Source organism: Lissotriton vulgaris, chromosome 6, assembly GCF_964263255.1.
Source record: "Lissotriton vulgaris chromosome 6, aLisVul1.2, whole genome shotgun sequence".
Taxonomy (NCBI): domain Eukaryota; kingdom Metazoa; phylum Chordata; class Amphibia; order Caudata; family Salamandridae; genus Lissotriton; species Lissotriton vulgaris.
In genome coordinates this window covers 494,967,177-494,988,612 of record NC_141694.1, presented here as the reverse complement: position 1 = coordinate 494,988,612, position 21,436 = coordinate 494,967,177, and the positions used below count along the sequence as shown (strand labels likewise).

Here is a 21,436-nt window from a genome sequence, read left to right as displayed (position 1 = left end):
ACACAGAACCTTCAAGATACACAGCAGAGCCCTCAAGATACAGAGGTGCCTCAAGATACACAGAGCCCTCAAGATACACAGAGCCCTCCAGACACACAGAGACCTCGAGACACACAGAGCCCTCAAGACACACAGAGCCCTCCAGACATACAGAGCCCTCCAGATACACAGAGCCCTCCAGACACACAGAGCCCTCCAGATACTCAGAACCCTCCAGACACACAGAGCCCTCCAGACACACAAAGCCTTCCAGATACACAGAGCCCCCCGACACACAGAGCCCTCCAGACACACAGAGCCCTCCAGATACTCAGAACCCTCCAGACACACAGAGCCCTCCAGACACACAAAGCCTTCCAGATACACAGAGCCCCCCGACACACAGAGCCCTCCAGACACACATAGCCCTCAAGATACACAGAGCCCTCCAGACAAACGGAGTCCTCCAGACACACAGATCCCTCTAGGCACACAGAGCCCCCTCCGGATCACTGACATTCACTACAAACTTTCCCAGTATTGGGTGAGGTGTTACTGAGGGGGGTATTGGGTAAGATATTACTGAGAGATGTAAAAGGTAAGGTGTTACTTAGGGTGTGGTGTTACTGAAATAGGTATTGGGTGATATGTTACTGAGGGAGGTTTTGGGCAAGATGTTACTGAGGGGCGTATTTGGTAGATGTTACTCAAATAGGTATTGGGTAATATGTTACTGAGATAGGTATAGGATAAGATATTACTGAGAATTCCTTACATTAGTTACTCCAATTACAACACTCCTCTTGCCTGCATCCATATGGAATATTGATGAGCTAATGATTACGTCTCCACCTTCAAGGGGGAACTGAAACCAGCTTTCAAAACATAGGAGAGGATCTGATCACCAATATAATTCAAGGTGATGTATTTAATCTTATACAATTGGAGGTCCATGAATCTCTGGACACCATTCATCAAATAGCAGATTGTTTCACTCCTCACCTTTTTCTACCATATCGGATTACTCATGTCTGAACAATGAGTAAGCAGGAGGTTAACTCCCTATGCAGACTGTCTCACTTATTTGGATCAGCCACTATGATCCTGCACCCTATGGGTGCCAGAGGAAGAGGTTTCCTGCCTCACAGATCCAGGAGGCAGGGGTGCCCCGGCAGGGGTGCCTTCATGGGCGCTAGAACATCCCAGGGAGAAATACAGCTCCCTCCCATGAGGTTAGGACTGCAGCTTTGCTTCCGTAGAGCTGCAGACACTTTAAACATGTCTATTGCAAAGTGTAATACTTCTAAAACAGCTTCTATTGATTTCAGGCTGAAAATGAATAATTATGAATAAAATAAAGTGCTGCAAAAATGCTGCTAAATATCCATATTTGTGCCGCTAAATTTCCATATTTGTGCCGCTAAATTTGCCAATCCATGCCGCAATATCCTGGGGGGTATGACTGTTGCATTCACTGTAGTAGGAATAGTAATTTTTACCCCTCTGCTATCCAACACTTTCCCTACTGTTGCACTCTCTGGAGTGGGAACAGTAATTTTAACCCTATGCTATCCAACACTTTCCCTTCTGTTGCACTTACTGGAGTGGGAATAGTTATTTTTACCCCTACGCTGTCCAAGACTTTCCCTAATGTTGCACTCTGTGGAGTAGGACATTTAATTTTATCCCTTCCACTATCCAATATTTTCTCTACTGTTTTAGTTAATGTAATGTAAAATGTATTTTAAACAGATTAAAAATATTTTAATATTTTAATTTGTTATATATTTTTTATTTTTTATTTATATTATTGGTGTATGTGTAGATATAGGTGTTTATAATTTTTAATATGTTTTTAACAATTTGAAAGTTATTAAAATAATTATTTAGAAATATTATTAAGTAAGTATACATATATTTTATACATCACCAAAAATCTCCTCCTGGAAAGAGCAGAGGCCACGCTGGGGAATCTTGGAAGCACTTTTATTTAAACAGCGACAAATGCATTTCAGCCCTTCCGGCCTTCTTCAGTGGCAAGTGATAAGGAGGCTGCCACCCACCGCATTAAATGAGTCCTGCCTTGTTTCCATTGGTGGAAACCCGCTCCGCCCCATCAGTGAAACGCTCACCCATTCACAGTTCACGGGATTCTAGTGAACTGCAAGTCCCAAGATGCTTTTTTATCGAGGTAGGTGGTGCATGGGGTCTGTACTACCAAGCGGTCAGCGGCAGGCAGGATCGCGGTGTCAGTCAATTTCCTGATATGTTCAAATTAAAAGGCCTCCTCTGGTCCCCAAAACCGCTGCAGGCCCCAAGCTCAGGATTCATTCAGGCGGGGGCAGAAAGGGCGATTCATTCCGCCCGGCATAAGGTCAATGACCTCAGTGTTATGCTCCTTCTTATCCTAATCCCAGAGGCGGGTTGAGACCATTCCAATACCTTGGAAAACAACACGAAGCCGCCGTAGCAGAAACCAGTGATGTCCCAGCCAGCATGTGCACCGGGGGCCTCTGAAACGCGTCTCTGGCTGGCGCGTGTCACATCACCAAAAACCTCTTCCTGGAAAGAGCAAAGGCCACGCAGGGGAATCTTGGAAGCACTTTCATTTAAACAGCGGCAAATGCATTTCAGCCCTTCCGGCCTTCTTCAGTGCCAAGTGATAAGGAGGCTGCCACCCACCGCATTAAATGAGTCCTGCCATGTTTCCATTGGTGGAAACCCGCTCCGCCCCATCAGTGAAACGCTCACCCATTCACAGTTCACGGGATTCTAGTGAACTGCAAGTCCCAAGATGCATTTTTGTTGAAGTAGGTGGTGCGTGGGTTCTGTACTGCCAAGTGGTCAGTGGCAGGCAGGATCGCAGTGTCAGTGACAGTCAATTTCCTGATTTGTTCAAATTAAAAGGCCTCCCCGGTCCCCAAAACCGCTGCAGCCCCCAAGCACAGGATTCATTCAAGCGGGGGCAGAATTGGCGATCCATTCCGCCCGGCATAAGGTCAATGACCTCAGTGTACCGCCTGTTCTTCTCCTAATCCCAGAGGCGGGCTGAGACCATTCCAATACCTTGGAAAACAACACGAAGCCGCCGTAGCAGAAACCAGTGATGTCCCAGCCAGCTTGCGCAGCGGGGGCCTCTGAAACACGTCTCTGGCTGACGCTTGTCACATCACCAAAAACCTCCTCCTGGAAAGAGCAGAGGCCACGCAGGGGAATCTTGCAAACACTTTTATTTAAACAGCGGCAAATGCATTTCAGCCCTTCCGGCCTTCTTCAGTGCCAAGTAATAAGGAGGCTGCCACCCACCACATTAAATGAGTCCTGCCATGTTTCCATTGGTGGAAACCCGCTCTGCCCCCATCAGTGAAATGCTCACCCATTCACAGTTCACGGGATTCTAGTGAACTGCAAGTCCCAAGATGCATTTTTGTCGAGGTAGGTGGTGCGTGGGTTTGTACTGCCAAGTGGTCTGCGGCAGGCAGGATCGCAGTGTCAGTGAAAGTCAATTTCCTGATATGTTCAAATTAAAAGGCCTATTTTATACATAAATATGTTTAATTTATTTTTTCATTATATGTATTACTTATCATTTTAAACAATTTCTGATCATTTGAACTATGTTCTTTTATTATATCTATTATTTACTTTATTTTACATTTTTTTTTAAAAACAATATTTTTAACAGCAATATTTTTAACGTCAATATTTTTGTACTTACCATTATGTAGATAGGACTTCGATATTCTGGACATCAATATTTTTGCGTCTATATTTTTGTACCTCGATATTCTGACTGTTGATATTTTGTCAGTGATCTGCCCCATCTATATCATCCAAAATTCGGTCCCTGTAATGGACCAGATTCTGACAGTGCTAGAGTAGGTGTACTAAGTTCCCCATACCGTAGCAACCCCTCCAGCATTCTTTCAAATGTCTTGAGGTCATGCTTGAAGATATGCAAGAGTATGGTACCAGTAGGAAACTATTTTGAATGCCATCTCCGTACTTGCCATGTAATGTGCAGTGTGTCGGGCTTAATAGTAATTGTCCTCCCATTCTTTGAAGATATGTTTCTCACCCAACTCCTCTCCCCATCATCTTTGACCTGTTGTCTTGTCTGGTGACATTGCCCCACCGAGACTGCGTAGACCTCAGTGATAAGTCATCTGTCATCCCTCTTAAGGAAGACCTATTTCTCGGAAGGTGTCAGAGGATGATCTGCATATTGCCTAATGGCCGGTTGCATCACCCAACGTTGAATTTGTAAGTATTGAATACGGTCAGCCTCGTCTAAGCCATAGTCTGTTTTCAGGCAGTTAAATGGAATGATCCCCTGGGTGTCTAACATGCAAATTTTGCTTTTGCAACCTCTTTCCCACCAACGTCTAAACCTCTCCCGCTGCATGCCAATTAAAAAGTCAGGGTTAGCTAGTATGGGAGCAATGGGAAGGAGAAAGTCAAGCCAGCTTGCTGCGCCATATTATCCCACACCCTGACGTTGGAGCCAGTCACAGGGGACAAGAGGAGACCCCACGCTCTGTGTTTACAGGGTAGCCATGATTCCTTCCAGATATGGAACCCCACCACCATCTGATCCATAAAGCACCAGTATTTCTTGGAGGCAGGTCAAATCCACTCCACTCCACTCCACTAGGAAGCAGTGTTGGGAGGCTTGGAAATATCTGACCAATTAGGGTACGGCTAATCTCCCCTCCGTGGTTGTGCAGGAAAGTAGGTGCCTATGAAGCCACGGGTCTCTTTCTATCCCAAATACATTTATTGATCCCCAGCTGTAGGGTCCTTAAGGTGCGTGTCAGTGGAAGGGCTCGGAAGACATAGAGAATCAGCAAGAATACTCTCATTTTGACAGCTGCTATCCATCCCAGCCACAACAGCTGCACCCTACAGTAGTTCACTAAGTTGGACAAGACCTGGGAGGTGAGGGCAGTGTAGTTAAGCATCACTGTCTTTTTGACCCAATGCCATCAGGGGCCAACTGAATACAGAGGTATGGGATAAACCCTCCTGCCCATTCAAAAAGAAATGTGGCATGGATATATGCATTGTACTCTGGTAGAAGGAACAGGCTTAGTACTTGTAGATTAACCTTGAACCGGAAGACTTCCCCAAATGAGGAACGTTCCATCATCAGGGCGAGGAGCGATGACATGGATCAGAGATGGCGAAAATAAAGTCTTCAGCGTAAGGTTAATGATGTGATTCGCCACCAAAGGGCATCCTGTGATAGCCGCATCCTCTCTCACCTGTTGGGATAGTGGTTCCATATATGAAGCAAAGGGGAGAGCGGAAACCCCTGCTGAGTCCCCCTCTAGATTGGAAAAAGTTAAGGCAAAACTTCCATTGACTCTCACTGAGGCCTATGACGAGCTATAGATGCTCTGGGCCCAGAGTAGCAACCAGTAGCAACCAGAGTTGCAAGGTTACAAAAAGACCAATGTACCCTATTGAATGCCTTTTCGGCGTCAATTAAAAGGGGAGCTGTAAGACTCGAATCCGGGTCAGCTCGAAGTTAGATAAAGTAGTTTATTTCATATTTAGGATCCCATCCACAAGGAAGGTATTAACAGGTGAACATCCAGCCTTCAACTGCCTGGATAACTCAGAACATAACACTCTTCAGCATGACAGCATCACATTCCTATATACCTAGCAACAAGTAAGTAAGCTAAAGATACCACACACCCCCTTCCTTATAACAAGAAAAAAAATAAAGAAACATTGGGGAAGCAACATAAATATCTATTTAACAAAATATTTTAAATAAGCAGGAGAATGAGAAACTCTGGATGATTTTCAAATGCTTTGCGGAACAACAGAGGTATGATGTGACGGTGAGGAAGAGTCATCAAAGTTAAGAACAAAGTCTTTCCTAACCAACACAACCCTGTTCAAGTTGCAAAGGCGATGGTCGGCAGACTTGACAGCATTGATGAAAATTTGTATAACTTGGATGGGCTTTAAAAATGGTGCAGCGGACTACTTGTTGCAAGGATTTTTTATCAGAACCCAATCACCAACATTCACTATTGTTTTTTCTACACTTTTTTTTTAAAGTCATGAAGTCTTTTCCTATATTCTATTTACTTGGACTGAACTAAGTTCCAGTTACCCTTTTCATTCTCAGAAAATAAATCAGGTTGCATGTCGTTGACCCAAGGTTGGCACATCTACCCCTAAAAGTTCAAAAGGGGTTCGTTTGGTGGCAATTAAATCTCTCAACCATACCATTGGTTTCTGGGTGGTACAATTTTAGATTTTTTTGTGTTTAATACCATGCTTAGACAAAAATTCTTACATTTCCCTGGAAACTAATTGTATGCCGTTGTCGGTAAGAATTGCATTGGGAATGCCTTCCCCAGCAAATAGTTTATCCAAGAACAAAAGAACATGTTTTGGTCTCAATCCCTCAAGTGACGGCTATTTCTGGCCATCATGAAAAAAAATCAACAAGGACATACCACTCTGTACCAGAAGAAATTGGACTAAGAATGTCTAATCCTACCGATTTCCAAGGTCCATCAGGGTGATCTCTTATGACCATTGGTTGTACCTTAGGTTTTGCCACTCTTTCACTCAACTCACAATCAACACAATCTCTAATTTTCCGCTCCACCTGTACATCCATACCCGGCCACCAATAAGAGTCGTAATTTCTCCTTTGTTTTAGAAAGTCCAAGATGTCCTATGCCAAAACTTTATTACATTTTCATTATCCTTGAGTTTCACCTTCCAACCTGTGCTGATAAATTTTAAAACCTCCATCAAATCAAGATCTGTAAGCAAAGCTTTTTTCCGACTATCTTTGTCAATTACAATCTCCTCAATGACACAAACCAATTCTTCTTCGTCCTCTTCATCATTTTCAAAACTAAAATCCTCTTTGGGAACTAGACGAGATAAGGCATCAGCTACTTTGCTTTCTACACCAGGCAGATACTTAACATCAAAGTTGTAGTCCTGTAAACCTACAACCCATCTTGTGATCCTACTTGAAACAGCATCGATACCTTTCTTTTTAAGAATTTCGCACAACGGTTTATGATCAGTTCTGATCTCAAAGACACCTCCCCATAATAAATTCTTTCGTTTCTTCACTGACCAGTTAACAAAAAGTGCTTCTCTCTCCACCACAGAGTACCGAGTACAGCATCTCTCAAACGTCTTGACAAAAACAGAATAACTTGTTCCTGACCATTATCCTTTTGCAAAAGAACTGCCCCAGACCTTTTAGGCTTGCATCAGTCACTAAAATTGACCTTTAATCCTGGTCAAAACTGCTTCATTTGGGTGCAGAGTTCAACTTTTCTTTAAGTACAATAAATTCCTTTTCACATTTTTCATCCCAAATAAACTCACAACCTTCCCGGAGTAAAGTTCTCATTTGGACACACAAAGACGCAAAACCATAAATGAAATTACTATATTATTCCGCCATACCTAGAAAACTCATCAGCTCATCAGCTCTTCTTTGTTAGTGGGAGATGACATTTTCTTTATGGCAATAATCAGACTTTCCTTTGGCATGATACCTCCTTCCGAGATAGTGTGACCTAAATAATTAATAGAACTCCTCCTAAGTTTACATTTCTCAATGTTGACAGTCAGACCAAACTCATTAGGCCTATACAACACATCATGTTCCTTGTTATCCTGTCCAAAAATGAATATGTCATCTTGGTAGACTCTAACACCTGTAAGACCTTTAAGCACATTTTCTAACGCCCTTTGAAAAACTGATGCGGCTGAAACCAAGCCAAAAGGGAGTCTAACGAAACGATATGTCCCAAGAGGAGTGACGAATGTCAATAAATCTTTAGATTCCTCATCTAATCTGATCTGGTGATACAAGGACCTCAAATCTATAGTGCTAAAAACTCTTGTTCCTTTTAATAACATAAGCATATCCACAATTTTTCGTAGAGGATAACAGGCAATAGCTGAGATCACTTCTTCAATCTCAATAGGTTTCTCCAAGTTTTCAGAGTCCCGAGGTGTGACAGGGATAATCGGTGTTGCCTTTAGATAAGAGAAGAATTTATCTACAGGGCAGTCATCGGCTGTTCATAGTGTTTAGTAGAAATCCTGAAAGATGTCTGCGATCTGAATAGCGATCTGAATATTTCCTCAAACCTCAGCTCCCCAAGGATTATGTATCATTTTGACAGTGTCCCAATGTGTTTTAGCCAAAGCTTCAGACAGGTCAGGGCGTGATCGCCCTGTCGAGGTCCAGGTGTTTAATTTGTAGGTGCTCCTTTGCTAACTTTCTCCAAACCCTCTAGCCCCTGTGCATTTGTGGATGGTTTCTAGCTCGAGGACCTGTTGCTCCAGACCCTGCTGTTTCTACTTCCTGGGGCGGTTGTCTGCAGCTGAGATAGCAATCAGTTCCCCCTTGACTACCAGCTTCAATGCCCCCCAAAGTGAGGCCACCGCCATCTCCCCGGTGTCATAGCTCCGGAGGTAGTAATCTCCAGGGGGCCCTGGGAAGATAGACATCAGATCTCTACCCTATAGGGAAGCATCCTCGATGCTGGAGAGGCCAAGCCAGGCCAGGGGATGGGGGACAGCTGAGCCCTGTAGCAGGTGAATAGATGTGATCCAAGTTGTGAGATGTGCAGGATAAAGGAATAACAACCCCCCAACAACATTAACAACAAAGCCTTAATGTTAGTAAATTAAATGCAAATGGAGAACTGGAAGCTGGGCATGGTCACCCCAAGAAAGGTGTGCACGGTCTTCATTGAGTGCAGGTGTTTAGCCCTCCTTCAATCGCCTCAGACCATGCAGGAAGGTATAGTCCCAGGAAATATTTGCGTGCTAAAGTCCCCAGGAACAAGAGGTGTAAATGGTCAAGCGGTCGTCTTGGCAGTTCCAGATGCCAGACTGTTCATCACAGCTTGATGTTTTTGAGACCGTTCTTTAGGGCCTGTTCGAGAGTCTTCTGTTTGCTAACTTTCTGCCACAGTAATTCACGCGGGGAAAGCCTCGGGGAACTCAGATGTCGATTGTGTAGGCGAGACGTCGGGCAGGACCAGGATGCAGCGCGCCTCCCCAGCATCTTTGATTAAAACCGCTTGCCCTCCCAGCGGAAACCAGTTTGAAGGGGTGACCCCAACTGTGGGGCACTTCTTTATAGTGTAGGAACTCAATGATTGGCTTGAAGTCTCTGCGTCGCTGGAGGGTGAGTACTGAGACATCATGGAAGACCCTATTTGGTGTCCGCAGAAATGGATATGTTGCGCAGCCCTTGCTTTGTTCATGATACCTTCTTTGGTCTGGAAATCATGAACACAGGCCAGGATGTCCAGTGGTTTGGTTTTGGGGCTGCCAGGGCGACCAACTCTGTGCACCCTGTCAAGCCCCAAGCAGGTGTTTTCGTCCCAACCCAGGATAGAGCAGAACAGTGCTTGAATGTAGCTCTGTATGTCGGAGTCCTTGGAGCCCACTAGTACACCCCAGAGGTGGACGTTGTTGCCGGGGGAACAATTCTCCAAGTCATCTGCCTGGGCCTGAAGCTCATCGTGTTGTTCGTTCAGGCGTATAATTTCTTGCTGCAGCATCTCAACATACTCGCTCCTTGCCAGTACACTCTCTTCCAGGGATGAAACCGGCTCACCCACAGAGTTCAGGTCCTGTTTCACTTCACACAGCTCTTGAAAGAGGTCCTGTTTGAGGTCTTGAATATCTGCCTTGAGTGAGTCCAACAAGGACAGCAAGAAGGCCCGGGTCACTGGCGCCTGATCCTGGTTGGGGTCTTACTCGTGGTCTTCCTGGGGAGATTGTTGAAGGCCCAGTAGAGGATCATTGGAGGCCGCTAGGTAGAGCTGGTGATCATGTCAGGCACTGAGTATTCATGCTTGTCTTTTGCTGCTGCCATGTTGGATTTGAGGCAGACATAGATTTTTGGCCTCACTGCAGGAAGGTCCTGCTCGGATCACCCCACTCACCGGAAGTATTCACAGAGGGGGGAGATGCCGGTACTGGTATGTCCTGGCCACAGATAGGCAGAACGGTGTGTTGGTGCACCCTCTGGAGCTTGTTCAGTCAGTGTCATGAGTGTTCTGCTCTGGGAATGCCGCACGGCTCACCCAATCCCCATACTCACTGAGTCCTGAAGGTCAAGCTGAAATCCTTCAGAGAAGAATGGAGCGAAACTCCTGGCAAGTCCAGCAGTCGCTTTTGTTAGTCTTCCAGCTGGGGGGGTCCTGCTCCTGTTGCAGAACAGGAGGCTGCCCGGGCAGCACACGGAACACGCACTGCAAGGCTGCTTCAGCCATCAGGCCCAGCTGGAGCACTCCGCTCCAGGTCCAGGAATCATGAAATTTCACGCCATTGCCCCTTGGACCCTGGTGCAGATGACAGGCTCTCTCTGAAGTTCTGGTGTAGCTGTGGTCGTGGGGGCCCATGCTTACATTGCTAGACTGCTTGGAGCCTCAAAGTTTCCACGTGCTGCTCCTCCACCTCAACTCTGTCCCCCACCTGAGAAACCGGGCTCTGCTACTGCAGGGAATACTGTTGTGAGATCAGCCAGCCGCGGATGCTGATGGTTGCCATTTCGTCCCTCCTTGGCCGTAACAACAAAAAAAACAAAAAACATGCCTGATGGCAGGAAATCACTTGCAGTGATGCAGATCTCCCGGCGGAGACAAGTAGGCCCAGTTGGGTTGGTATGCCAGTAGGCACCTGCTGCTGCACGGAGATGCAAGAGTGAGCAGGAGGCAGTTCTCAGACTTGGGCAGTCGCCATTTCGCTGGTGGGCTGCTGCTCTGTGAACAGGCATCTCTGGGGCCTGCGTTAGCCCTCTGTCAGAAGCCCAGTTATGGCAGCCCTTCTGGGGTATGTTGAGATCCAGCAGTGTCCCAGGACTCAGTTTTCAGCAGCGAATGGTGGTCAGGGCGGCTGAGATGCGATCGGCCAACCCCACTATGCCACCATTTTGGCCACACACCAAAATTGGACATTTTAGAAAAGTATTTTCTCATTTTTAGAAAAAGTCACCAGTTGCACAGCTTCATTTTGCACAATAGATGGATCCCAATCTGAGAATCTCAAGAAAGCATTTGACCCTGCAATCCAGTATCCCTACCCTCTAACCCCAGAGGCAGGACTTGTGTGTAGCCACTCACAATTCAAATTCCACATTCATCTTTGTTTAACATCATGTATTCAGACCAATTGAAGAAGACAACAACCAAAGAATAAACAAGGTGTACACCAGTGATTAGATGCTGAGCACAGAACATATAAAAGATAAAGCTACTCATATACATCAGTTTGGTGTTACATGGTTGTATATCAGAAGAATCTCTACCGAAATGCTGTTTGATTATAATTATTGTGCCCTAAATATAGTCTGCTGGTGTGTAGTTTGTCTGTTATTTAACTCCAATGTGGTGATATTTTAGTAAGCGATATTTAGGGGCAGGTAATTATATCCGGTCAAAAATATTCTAGTATCAAACTGTGTGGGTCAGTATTGAAGCTGACAAGGATGTCTAAAAATGTTCATGAATCCCCTCACATGTAGTAATCGATCTGAATGATGTAGATTAGAGGCAGGTGTACATACGAACACTTTTCTTTTGTGAATTGGGTCTATAGTAATTTCATGTTTGAGCTAATATTCAGTTAGGTTTAAACTAAAAGTGACATGATTCCTTTTATAGTTTAGAATGCTGTGGCGTGGACTATTTGCCCGGAAACTTTACCTGCTTGCAGAAGCTGTAATCTCTGAGAGAAAGGCACCTGGCATGCGATAATGAGGCCCTATGTTATGTTATGTTATGTTATGTTAACGAAATTTGTTATGCGCACAGCTGCTCCAGCTAAGGAGCGTCCCGGCGCAGTGACAAGGCAGGACATAACATAACAGGAACAAGATGGAGAGAAATTTAAGAATAACTAATTAAAACAGAAAAGTTTTTATGGCTTTCCAAAAGAGCGTGAGATCCACCATCAGGCGGATTTCAACTGGAAGAGAGTTCCAGATGGTAGCAGCTTTGACGCTAAAAGCTATAGCAATTAACATCTCGGCCTGTCATTTGTGACCACAGCTTTCCGTTTTTCTAATCTTAGCTGATCAAAATTCAAAGATTGTGATCTATCTACCTCCACCAGGTATTTGGAAGAGTCTGATATTTAAAAAAAAAAAGATCAAATACATAGTTGTGAATGCGACTTTTGTATCAAGAACATATACACTATCAACATAACATACCTGTTTCTCCACCTTGACAACACGACCTAACATACTGATGTCATCACTTGCATCATTTTCCACAGCATTTTTATCTCGGAATTTCTTATCTGTTGGGATTTGACCTTTTCCAAGAATTTGATCAACACTAAAATTAAGGAACATAATTACCAGAAGTTAAATAAAAATTAAGTTTATCACAAGAACAACATAATTCTGACTCGCAGATGATGAACAGTGCAGTTACAAACAAATTCAAACACAGCTGAAGCTATAATCAGGGGCGGCTCTAGGCTCATGGAGGGAGCGTAGGTAGGGCGCTCCAGAAGAGGGGGTCCGGGCGGGACGGAGCACGGAGGCCAATGAAGAGGGGGGGGGGGGGGGGGCTCAGGGTGTTTGGAAGCGGAACAGAACCGGAGGCCGCCAAATCCCTGCCAGGGGCCGCCACGCAAATATGTATCCATCCTCAGAGGATTATTATATTAAGGATATATATTGGCGTGGAAGCCCCTGGGGTTTGGTGGTCCTGTGCAGGTGCACAGCTTGCACATGCCTAAGGCCGCCCCTGCTATGATCCGTTCAACGCACCTGATCATGGCTAAATGTCGTCTGTGCTATCTGAAGAGAAATTCTACTGGAACCTTAAAAGGAAGGCTTGGGAGTTTGAAAAAAAACATCCTTTGTAATATGATATTTTATCAGAAGCAGGACAATAATTAGCTGAAGCACAGATTATGTCCTAATTGAAGGTATTTTTAATATACATAACTGTTTTTTTTTTGTAGGGACGCATCACGGCTGAGTTAAAACACAAAACTGATTCATGCAATTAAAGATGTACAATCTAGGCTTGCTCCTTCGTCAAACTTAAACCAGTAAACCTAAATTCTAATCCAATGTGAGCTAGTTCAGGAATGGCAAAAAACAAGGTATGCCGTTCCTAAGTACGGCGGTGACTGAGGAAAAGAGCGGGATTGTGCCCCAGGTGCCAGGAGGTTGAAAGGACAGCATGTGAGATCGCTCCTATAAGGAGCATGGACCCTCACACACCCCGGAAGGTGTCATGCTTCAGTATCAAGCAGCTTCTCATTGAGCCGGTGCTGCAATACCCAACGGGACTCGTGTAGGGGCTCTTTGCCGGAGGTCTTCTCTTTTTGCGGATGTGAAGTTTGAGGGATGGCGGGAGCAAAAATATCATTGAGAAGAAACGGGAAAGTGCGAGTGAGAATTAAAAATAGCTATAAGCAAACCCACAAGATATCCTTTATGCACTGGGTTTGTATGCTATATTTAAAATAAGGACTGTAAAGTCGTGGCTGGAGAGGGGAAATATATAACCTCTCGAGCTCAAAATAGTATGTGTGTAGTGAATGGGGTCAACATGTTTCATGTCTGTTTAAAGTCCAAGGGATCTTGACATTTCGACAGGACCAAGTGATCCTCGTCTACTCGAACAGGGATGGATTGAGTGTGTGTGAAGTGACGTACCACGATAGCTGTACTCGTGATGTAGTCCACCACAAGTAAAAAACAAGGTACCTTCTGGTTACACCTGGAGGGAGAATAAAACTGACACGGTTAATTCACCCAGGCAATCAGGGTTCAGATGCTGGGGTGTGCGATGTTGGATTGTTGCAGGACAAAAATGGAAACAGATATGTTAAATAAACAGGCCAGGGGACACAAACTAACGTAAATAACTTCAAAGGCTTCAAAATAAATAAAGCAATGTACTATTCCTTGTACGGTTCTTTAATCATCCTTGACGGTGGTAGTTAATTAGCTATGCAGTTCAAAATATAAACAATCATTGTGCAGTGTTATGAAAATAGTGTGATAATTACAATACATGAAGAAGGTGATGGTCATAGTGGGAGAGGCGCACCCCCACCAATATGTAGCCCCAACACCCGGCCACACGAGTTGTAGGTCTGGGAAAATGGCTTACCTACAGGGGGGAACTACTGGCACCCTCGTGTCATTCGGGGCATACGCGCAGTGGCAAGAGACGCAACCCAGAGGAAAAAGGGCTTTAATACTGAGCCTAATAACGAAGGGCACTGTAAAAGTCCAGTTGTGGAAAAGCGGTGAATCTAACAGGGAGAGGGGTGATGTCCGCTCAAACACGGTAGCCCGAGGCATAGTTGGGGATGCCAATGAGCATGGGAGGGAGGGGGCGGAGCCTGAATCACCTCTTGTCAAGCGTACCCCTAGCGAAATCTGGGGAAAAATAACAAACTGTAAGTACAGGGTCCTTGGTAGTGCTAAAGGGGCACAGTCCCATGTGGGACGCCCAGTTGTGGTAAGGAAAGGGGATGGCCTCATGGCTGAGGCCCCTAGAGGCTGTGACCCGATCTCTCAGGTGGAGGAGAGAGGTGGTCCAGGTCTCGTAACAAATATGCAACAGTGTCGCTGCAGGTCATGGTAAATATCCGGGGGGGTAGCATAGGTACTCACAGTGATTTGCGCTCCGCAGGTTATGCGACCTACCCAGGTTTGGTGCACACATAAAGTACTGTGCTTCAGAGTGGGAGGGGAACTTAATGCCAGCATGACTGGTCCTGGCTGGCGCGAGGACCTAGTGCGTAGTGCAGCAAGGCATAGACGCCATCTTGGAATCTTCAGTATGGGGGCCATCTTACAAGCGTTCCGAACATGATCTTGCAAACCTCTGTAAGTGTAGGTCAAGTTATGTGGTCGAAGGCATTGATGACTACCCAGGAAGTAATGATGCAAGGCATTCAGGAGGGCATGAGTGTGCAGGGGCATAGTGTCCCTAGTTGGATAAAAATGGCCCACTCCGTATTGATTAAAGTATATAGGATTACTCTAGAAATTAAATCTCTCCCCTCCAAAAAATGTTGTATGCACGGAGAAGCCGTGAGGCCATGGTCGGTTCTGTGTGGCCTAGAGGCAAGCCTTATGCAAACTGGTAAGATGGAGCACATTCAAAGGTATGGGTGAGCCTACATAAGAAGAGAAGGGTCAGAATCATAACGTGGTGCAAGATATCACCTTGGCACCTCTACCCATTGTATATCATCATTCAGGGCTGTGTGGTGGGTGTCAAGGCGATACACCAATATTGCTCTTTGTAAAACAGAGAGCTCATGCTTATGTTGGTATGGGCTTCTATTATCGTCCAGTACATATCGTCCGGGATGTGTCCCACCTCTATGTAGTGGGTGAGCATTTTGGTCGAACTCCTACCGCACCTCACATTGGTGCAGTGTTTGGTGATTCTGGTCTTGACTGCCCTGGTATTCACCCCTACACAGCATTTCTGCCAGGGACATATGATGATATATATGCAGTTCTTCGTGTTGCTGTTAGTATGAGTTTTTTGGATCATTGTGTCAGTAGGGCTCAGACTAATCTGCTTTGAGGGATGCGTCAAAGGGCACACACTGCAGGACCTGCACAGGTCGTTGCCCATCACAGGGGGAAGCACCCACAATGATTGTTGTGGTCTTAATCTGGGAGTGGTTGGACTTGTGTGCACGATGATGTCCTTAATGTTTGCAGTTCTTTTGTAAGAAAATCTGGGTCTAGCCTGAGACATGGTCCCTGTCTGTAATATTGGCCAAAGTTTCTGAATTTTTTTTATGCGATTGGACTGGGGTGTAAAGAAAGTGACACAGGTCAGGACATCAGTGGATTACAGTATGCGGGGCAAAGGGCCCCTTCGTGGGGCCTGTTGGGCATTGCAGTGCCAGCCCAACGAGGAACTGCCTGTTGAAGAAGCATGTCACCTTCCAGGGTGTGTGAGGGCCCTCGATCCTTATAGGAGTGAGGGAGCAAGGTTGCACACATAAAGTGACTTGCTTGTATTCAGCCCTCTCGAAAATAATATTAATGTACTAACGACCATGTTTTGTCATATTAATATTGCATTATACGACATATTAGGTATCTAGGGGAAGCTTGTTAATGTGCTTTTACTAACTATAATCCGCTTGCATTTAAATGGCTGCTTCTATGCGTGGTTTTGTAGTGTGCATGCGTCTGTTACACTCACGTGACATACTTGGTGGGAAACTTTTTGTTTCTGCGCACTAAAATTAAGATGGCTGTTCTGTGTCCTAAATTGCAAGATGCTTGAGTCGCTGCTTGACTAAGCTGTTTGTTTTGCTTAACCTCTAATGCAATAGTTTAAATAAAATAATGGGAATAGAGTAGAAAGAAGTGGTATACAATGCATTCATTTTATTCTGTGTCTCTAAAACTGTTTCTTTTCTATTCTTGCATGCATCGTATTTAGGCCTAAATGTACCTCTGAACTCCATCTTTGGAGAAACTGCGCCTGTGCGAAAGAATTCCCAAGCTGCTGAAGCTGTGGCATTGAAACCATGCCAATCTGACATGGATGGAAAAAACTATGAGAAGAGTGAACTTCTCACCCTGCCAGAGGAAGCTGAAATTAAATAATTTGTTTGAATGTCTTATTGTTACATTCACTGAATCACTGACAGATTATCGATTTCTAAAAAATCGACCTACTATAACATCGAGTCTCTAATATCGATAGCACTAATATCGACACCCTATACTTAACATGAAAACTACAATAATATCGAGCAAACTATATCGATGCACAAAAATATCGTCTACAGAAATATCGTTAGCATTATTTTCGAATACCATAATATCGACACTCAATACTACATATACCACACTACAATAATATCGAATACAAAAATTTCGATAGCACTATTTTCGTCAATATCAAAATATCGATAGCTAAATTATACTCCGTTTTTTATATATAACACCAATAAATCTATTCTCAAAGTAATGCACATATTTCTAATGACTTCACTAATGTATTTTCAAATTATTAAGTAACATTTAGTGTACAATATTGTGTTTTCGCAAACTGACGAAATTTGTATATAAACTCTTTGTAAACATACTTATTTAATACTTAGTACTCATTTTACATAATCTTTATTTATTACTAGACTTTTATTTTACATAAATATATCATTTCAATTCCTCAACATAAACTATATAAGAAGATATATCTTAAATGTTTTACTTAAAAAAAATTCAAACTAACCAATAGTAACTCGTCTTTACATATCTGACCAATCAGATGGCAAACTTAATTACACATAGACTATATAAACCAATCACAAACCGCCATACAAGTTGCAGGAAATATTCTTCGTGACCACATACTGCCAATTTTGGGAGCACCATCTATATTCTTCTCTTCAAGAAAATTCGTCCTGAAACTACAAGTAAGTAATCATATAGCTCTGTTAATAAATTCTAATTTTTTTGTCTATTAATTATAGACCAAGATTTGTAACCTAATTTGTTATTTCTTTATATACTTTACCTTTAAACAGACTCTACAAACAAATCAAGTTATACTTCAACTTCAAGATACAGGACACTTTAAATTTAAAAAAGGTATCTACATATGTTTAACATTTACTTAACGTTCTTTGCCAATTATTGGCCTAATTTAAAACTCTATACTTTGTTTCTTAGCCTGTAAATCTTAATACATACTGTGCAGCCAGAATTTTTTGAGGAAAAAAAGTTACAATGCTGTGTAAAAAATATTTTCTTCCTGTTCTTAAATATGTTTTAATGTGCTTTTACTCATAATACATGTGTCATCCTCGGTTCTTTTTAGCAATTAAATAACAATGCTTTATAACAAATGTGTATTATTTATATAACATATAAACGCATTAGTAATTTTCATTAACTTTCTCTCTAAACAGAACACAAAGGTACAGAAAAGAGATAATTCACATCAAAGAACAAACATTCTGCTACTACTATAATTCTCTTGGTAAGATCATAAATAAAACATAACTAGTCTTTATAAACTCTATGGAATGTACTAGAAATAAAATGCCTCTTGTTATGCATCTGTTAGTATAATCTTCCTATTCTTAAATATGTTTTTTTGTGCTTTTACTCATAATACATGTATCGTCCCCGGTTCTTTTTAGCAATTAAGTAACAATGCTTTATAACAAATGTGTATTATTTATATTACATATAAACGCATTAGTAATTTTCATCAACTTTCTCTCTAAACAGAACTCAAAGGTACAGAAAACAGATAATTCACATCAAAGAACAAACATTCTGCTACTACTATAATTCTCTTGGTAAGTTCATAAATAAAACATAACTATTCTTTATAAAATCTATAGAATGTAGTAGAAATAAAAATGACTCTTTTTATCCTAAAAATACCCCTTTAACAAGAAACTGAAAACTGACTCTGAAACCTCACAAAACTCCTTTACCCACAAACTAAAAACTGACCCAGAAACCTAAAAATACCCCTTTACCCACAAACTGAAAACTGACTCTGAAACCTCACAAAACCCCTTTACCCACAAACTGAAAACTGACCCTGAAACCTTACAAAACCCCTTCACCAACAAACTAAAAACTGACCCTGAAACCTAAAAATACCCCTTTACCCACAAACTAAAAACTGACCCTGAAACCTGACAAAACCCCTTCACCAACAAACTAAAAACTGACCCAGAAACCTAAAAATACCCCTTTACCCACAAACCAAAAACTGACCCTGAAACCTAAAAATACCCCTTTACCCACAAACTGAAAACTGACTCTGAAACCTCACAAAACCCCTTTACCCACAAACTAAAAACTGACCCTGAAACCTTACAAAACACCTTTACCCACAAACTAAAAACTGACCCTGAAACCTAAAAATACCCCTTTACCCACTAACTAAAAACTGACCCAAAAACATAAACATACCCCTTTACCCACAAACCAAAAACTGACCCTGAACACTTAAAATACCCCTTCGCACATACACAAAAAACAGACCCTAAACGCACAAAATGTACCTTTGATAAAACTACCCACACTGATCTACTATAAACTCTACATCCCACTCCTACAAATATGGTACATTTATTTATTTAATATCTACTACATAATATATTTTTGAATCTTTTTACTACATACACAAAATACCTCAATTTAGAACAAAAACCTAATAGTGTTCATAATTTCGTATTTAAATAATATTTATATAAAATTTCGATTCGAAACTGAAATGAAATACAAGGCGAAATTTTTACTTCTATGATTAGAGTATACTTTGTTTATACACTACCCACCCTTATCCCCTTGAAAATATACATCCCACTCATAACATAATTAGACAAATATTTTTAGAAAATATATGAAAATAGTATAATTACTAATATATTTTAGTACATAGACAACAGCAAACTTAAAAAATAAGTACTATATTCGAATAAAATCGATATCATTTCGCAAATATCGAAATATTATTTTAAATTTTAGAAATTTCGCAAATTTATATGAAATTGCGAAAATGTAATTTATATAATTACCCTATATATTTTTAAAACACTACCCACCCTTATCCCCTATAAACTCTACATCCCGCTCCTAAATTTATAGTACAAATATTATAAAAATGTAATGTAATATTTTCATATTTATAATTCATTTTTGTACATACACAAAAATTATTCATAATGTTTAATGTACTCCCAAAATTTCGATCAAATTTCGACTACTCCCAAACAATTTTTATAAATATCGAAAATTTGAAATCTAAAGGAAATGCGAAATTTAAAATTTTACAATTTCACTATACTTTTTTAAAACACTACCCACCCTTATCCCCTATAAACTCTACATCCCGCTCCTAACACTAATATACAATTATTTAGTAAAAATATAAATATTTAAATATATTTACACAATTTAATAATATATATCCAAAATCAAAGAACAAATAATTGAACAATACTCAATAATTTTATATAAAATTTCGCATTTATAAATAATTTTATTAAAATTTCGCAAATTTATAAATTTACATCCAAAATCAAAGAACAAATAATTGAACAATACTCAATAATTTTATATAAAATTTCGCATTTATAAATAATTTGATTAAAATTTCGCATATTTATAAATTTACTTCAAATGCGAAATTTATTATTCCATATTTACACTATACTTTTTTAATACACTACCCACCCTTATCCCCTATAAACTCTACATCCCGCTCCTAGACTTCTAACTAAAAATAATAAAATTAAATGTAAAAATTATCTTATATATAAACAACATTTAAATAAATCATTACTTAACATACTTTAAAACATCACTTTTACATATCGATATTTTTGACAATCGATATTTTCAGCATCGATATTACTGATTTCGAAATTCATGTCTTCGATATTTTTGACACACACATAAATCGATATTTTCTACGACGATATTTTTGTTTTCGAAATTTCGTACCATCGATATTTTGGACTCGATATTATGGTACATCGACATTAACAACTCGATATTTTGACTGTCTACCACATTCACTACCGGGCGGAATAAAAAGTACATGGGAAGGTAAAGTAATGGGATGGAACATTTAAATACATGATTGACAAGTTACTTCATATCAATATGGTTTGATGACTACTCCTCATCTTTTGTCCAATAAAATTGCAACATTTTGGGGTGGTACACTGACCTGGAAAATAGTATAACTAGGGTAGGCTTAGCTAGTTAAATTGTCCGACTTGTCCGAATAGCTGACCTGTCACTGACCCACCGCACTCAATAGGTGATCGAGAACAGAGTTGCTGGAGGAGCACTCGGTCAGAAGATTCGATAACCCAATCGGGGTTCTGGGAAGGAGTTTGATGACCCAATCGGGGTTCGACTGTTAGCTGCGGAGAGGGTTTACAACGCTGGTGTTTGAACTTTAGCTGTGGTGCTGGTCTTAGCCTGTGGTGGTCCTGTCCTGATCCAATTTGGTCCGTAACCTGTCCTAATTCTGATCTGCACCTTTTCTTTCTCGCTGGCACCTGCACTTTGGGATTCTTGTTCTTTGTCATTAGCCCGTGGCAAGGGTTGGTCACCATGCCATTCTAGGTAACTATAAAGTGTGGGTTTGTCATTTTACTGTTTTTCCTTTTCTCTACCCACCCTTTGTCAGAATGCTTAAAATTATTACTTTCCAAATTATTTGCATATGTATGTTTTAATCTACATCATTTGAAATAGAAAAATAAATTATTGATTTCATGGTTTTCAAAACTTTTAAGATTTACTTAGATAAAAGAACTTAAACTTTTCCTTGAGTTTGTGGCTATTTTATGAAATACTAAATGTTATTTACTGCCTATTTTCTTGCTAACTCCCTTGATCCTTTAGGACTATAGGTATCGATGACTTGGATTGGTA

The 21,436-nt window shown here is 41.7% G+C and overlaps 1 protein-coding gene across 1 annotated transcript in view; it reads right to left on the bottom strand.

The window, feature by feature from the left end:
- The window catches only part of KCNQ5 (potassium voltage-gated channel subfamily Q member 5), an 850,222-nt gene that overhangs the window by 5,607 nt on the left and 823,179 nt on the right, over positions 1–21,436 (bottom strand). The window contains exon 13 of the mRNA XM_086926499.1: positions 12,215–12,341. Coding sequence (XP_086782625.1) covers positions 12,215–12,341 — 127 coding nt within the window. The remainder of the gene's footprint in view (positions 1–12,214; positions 12,342–21,436) is intronic.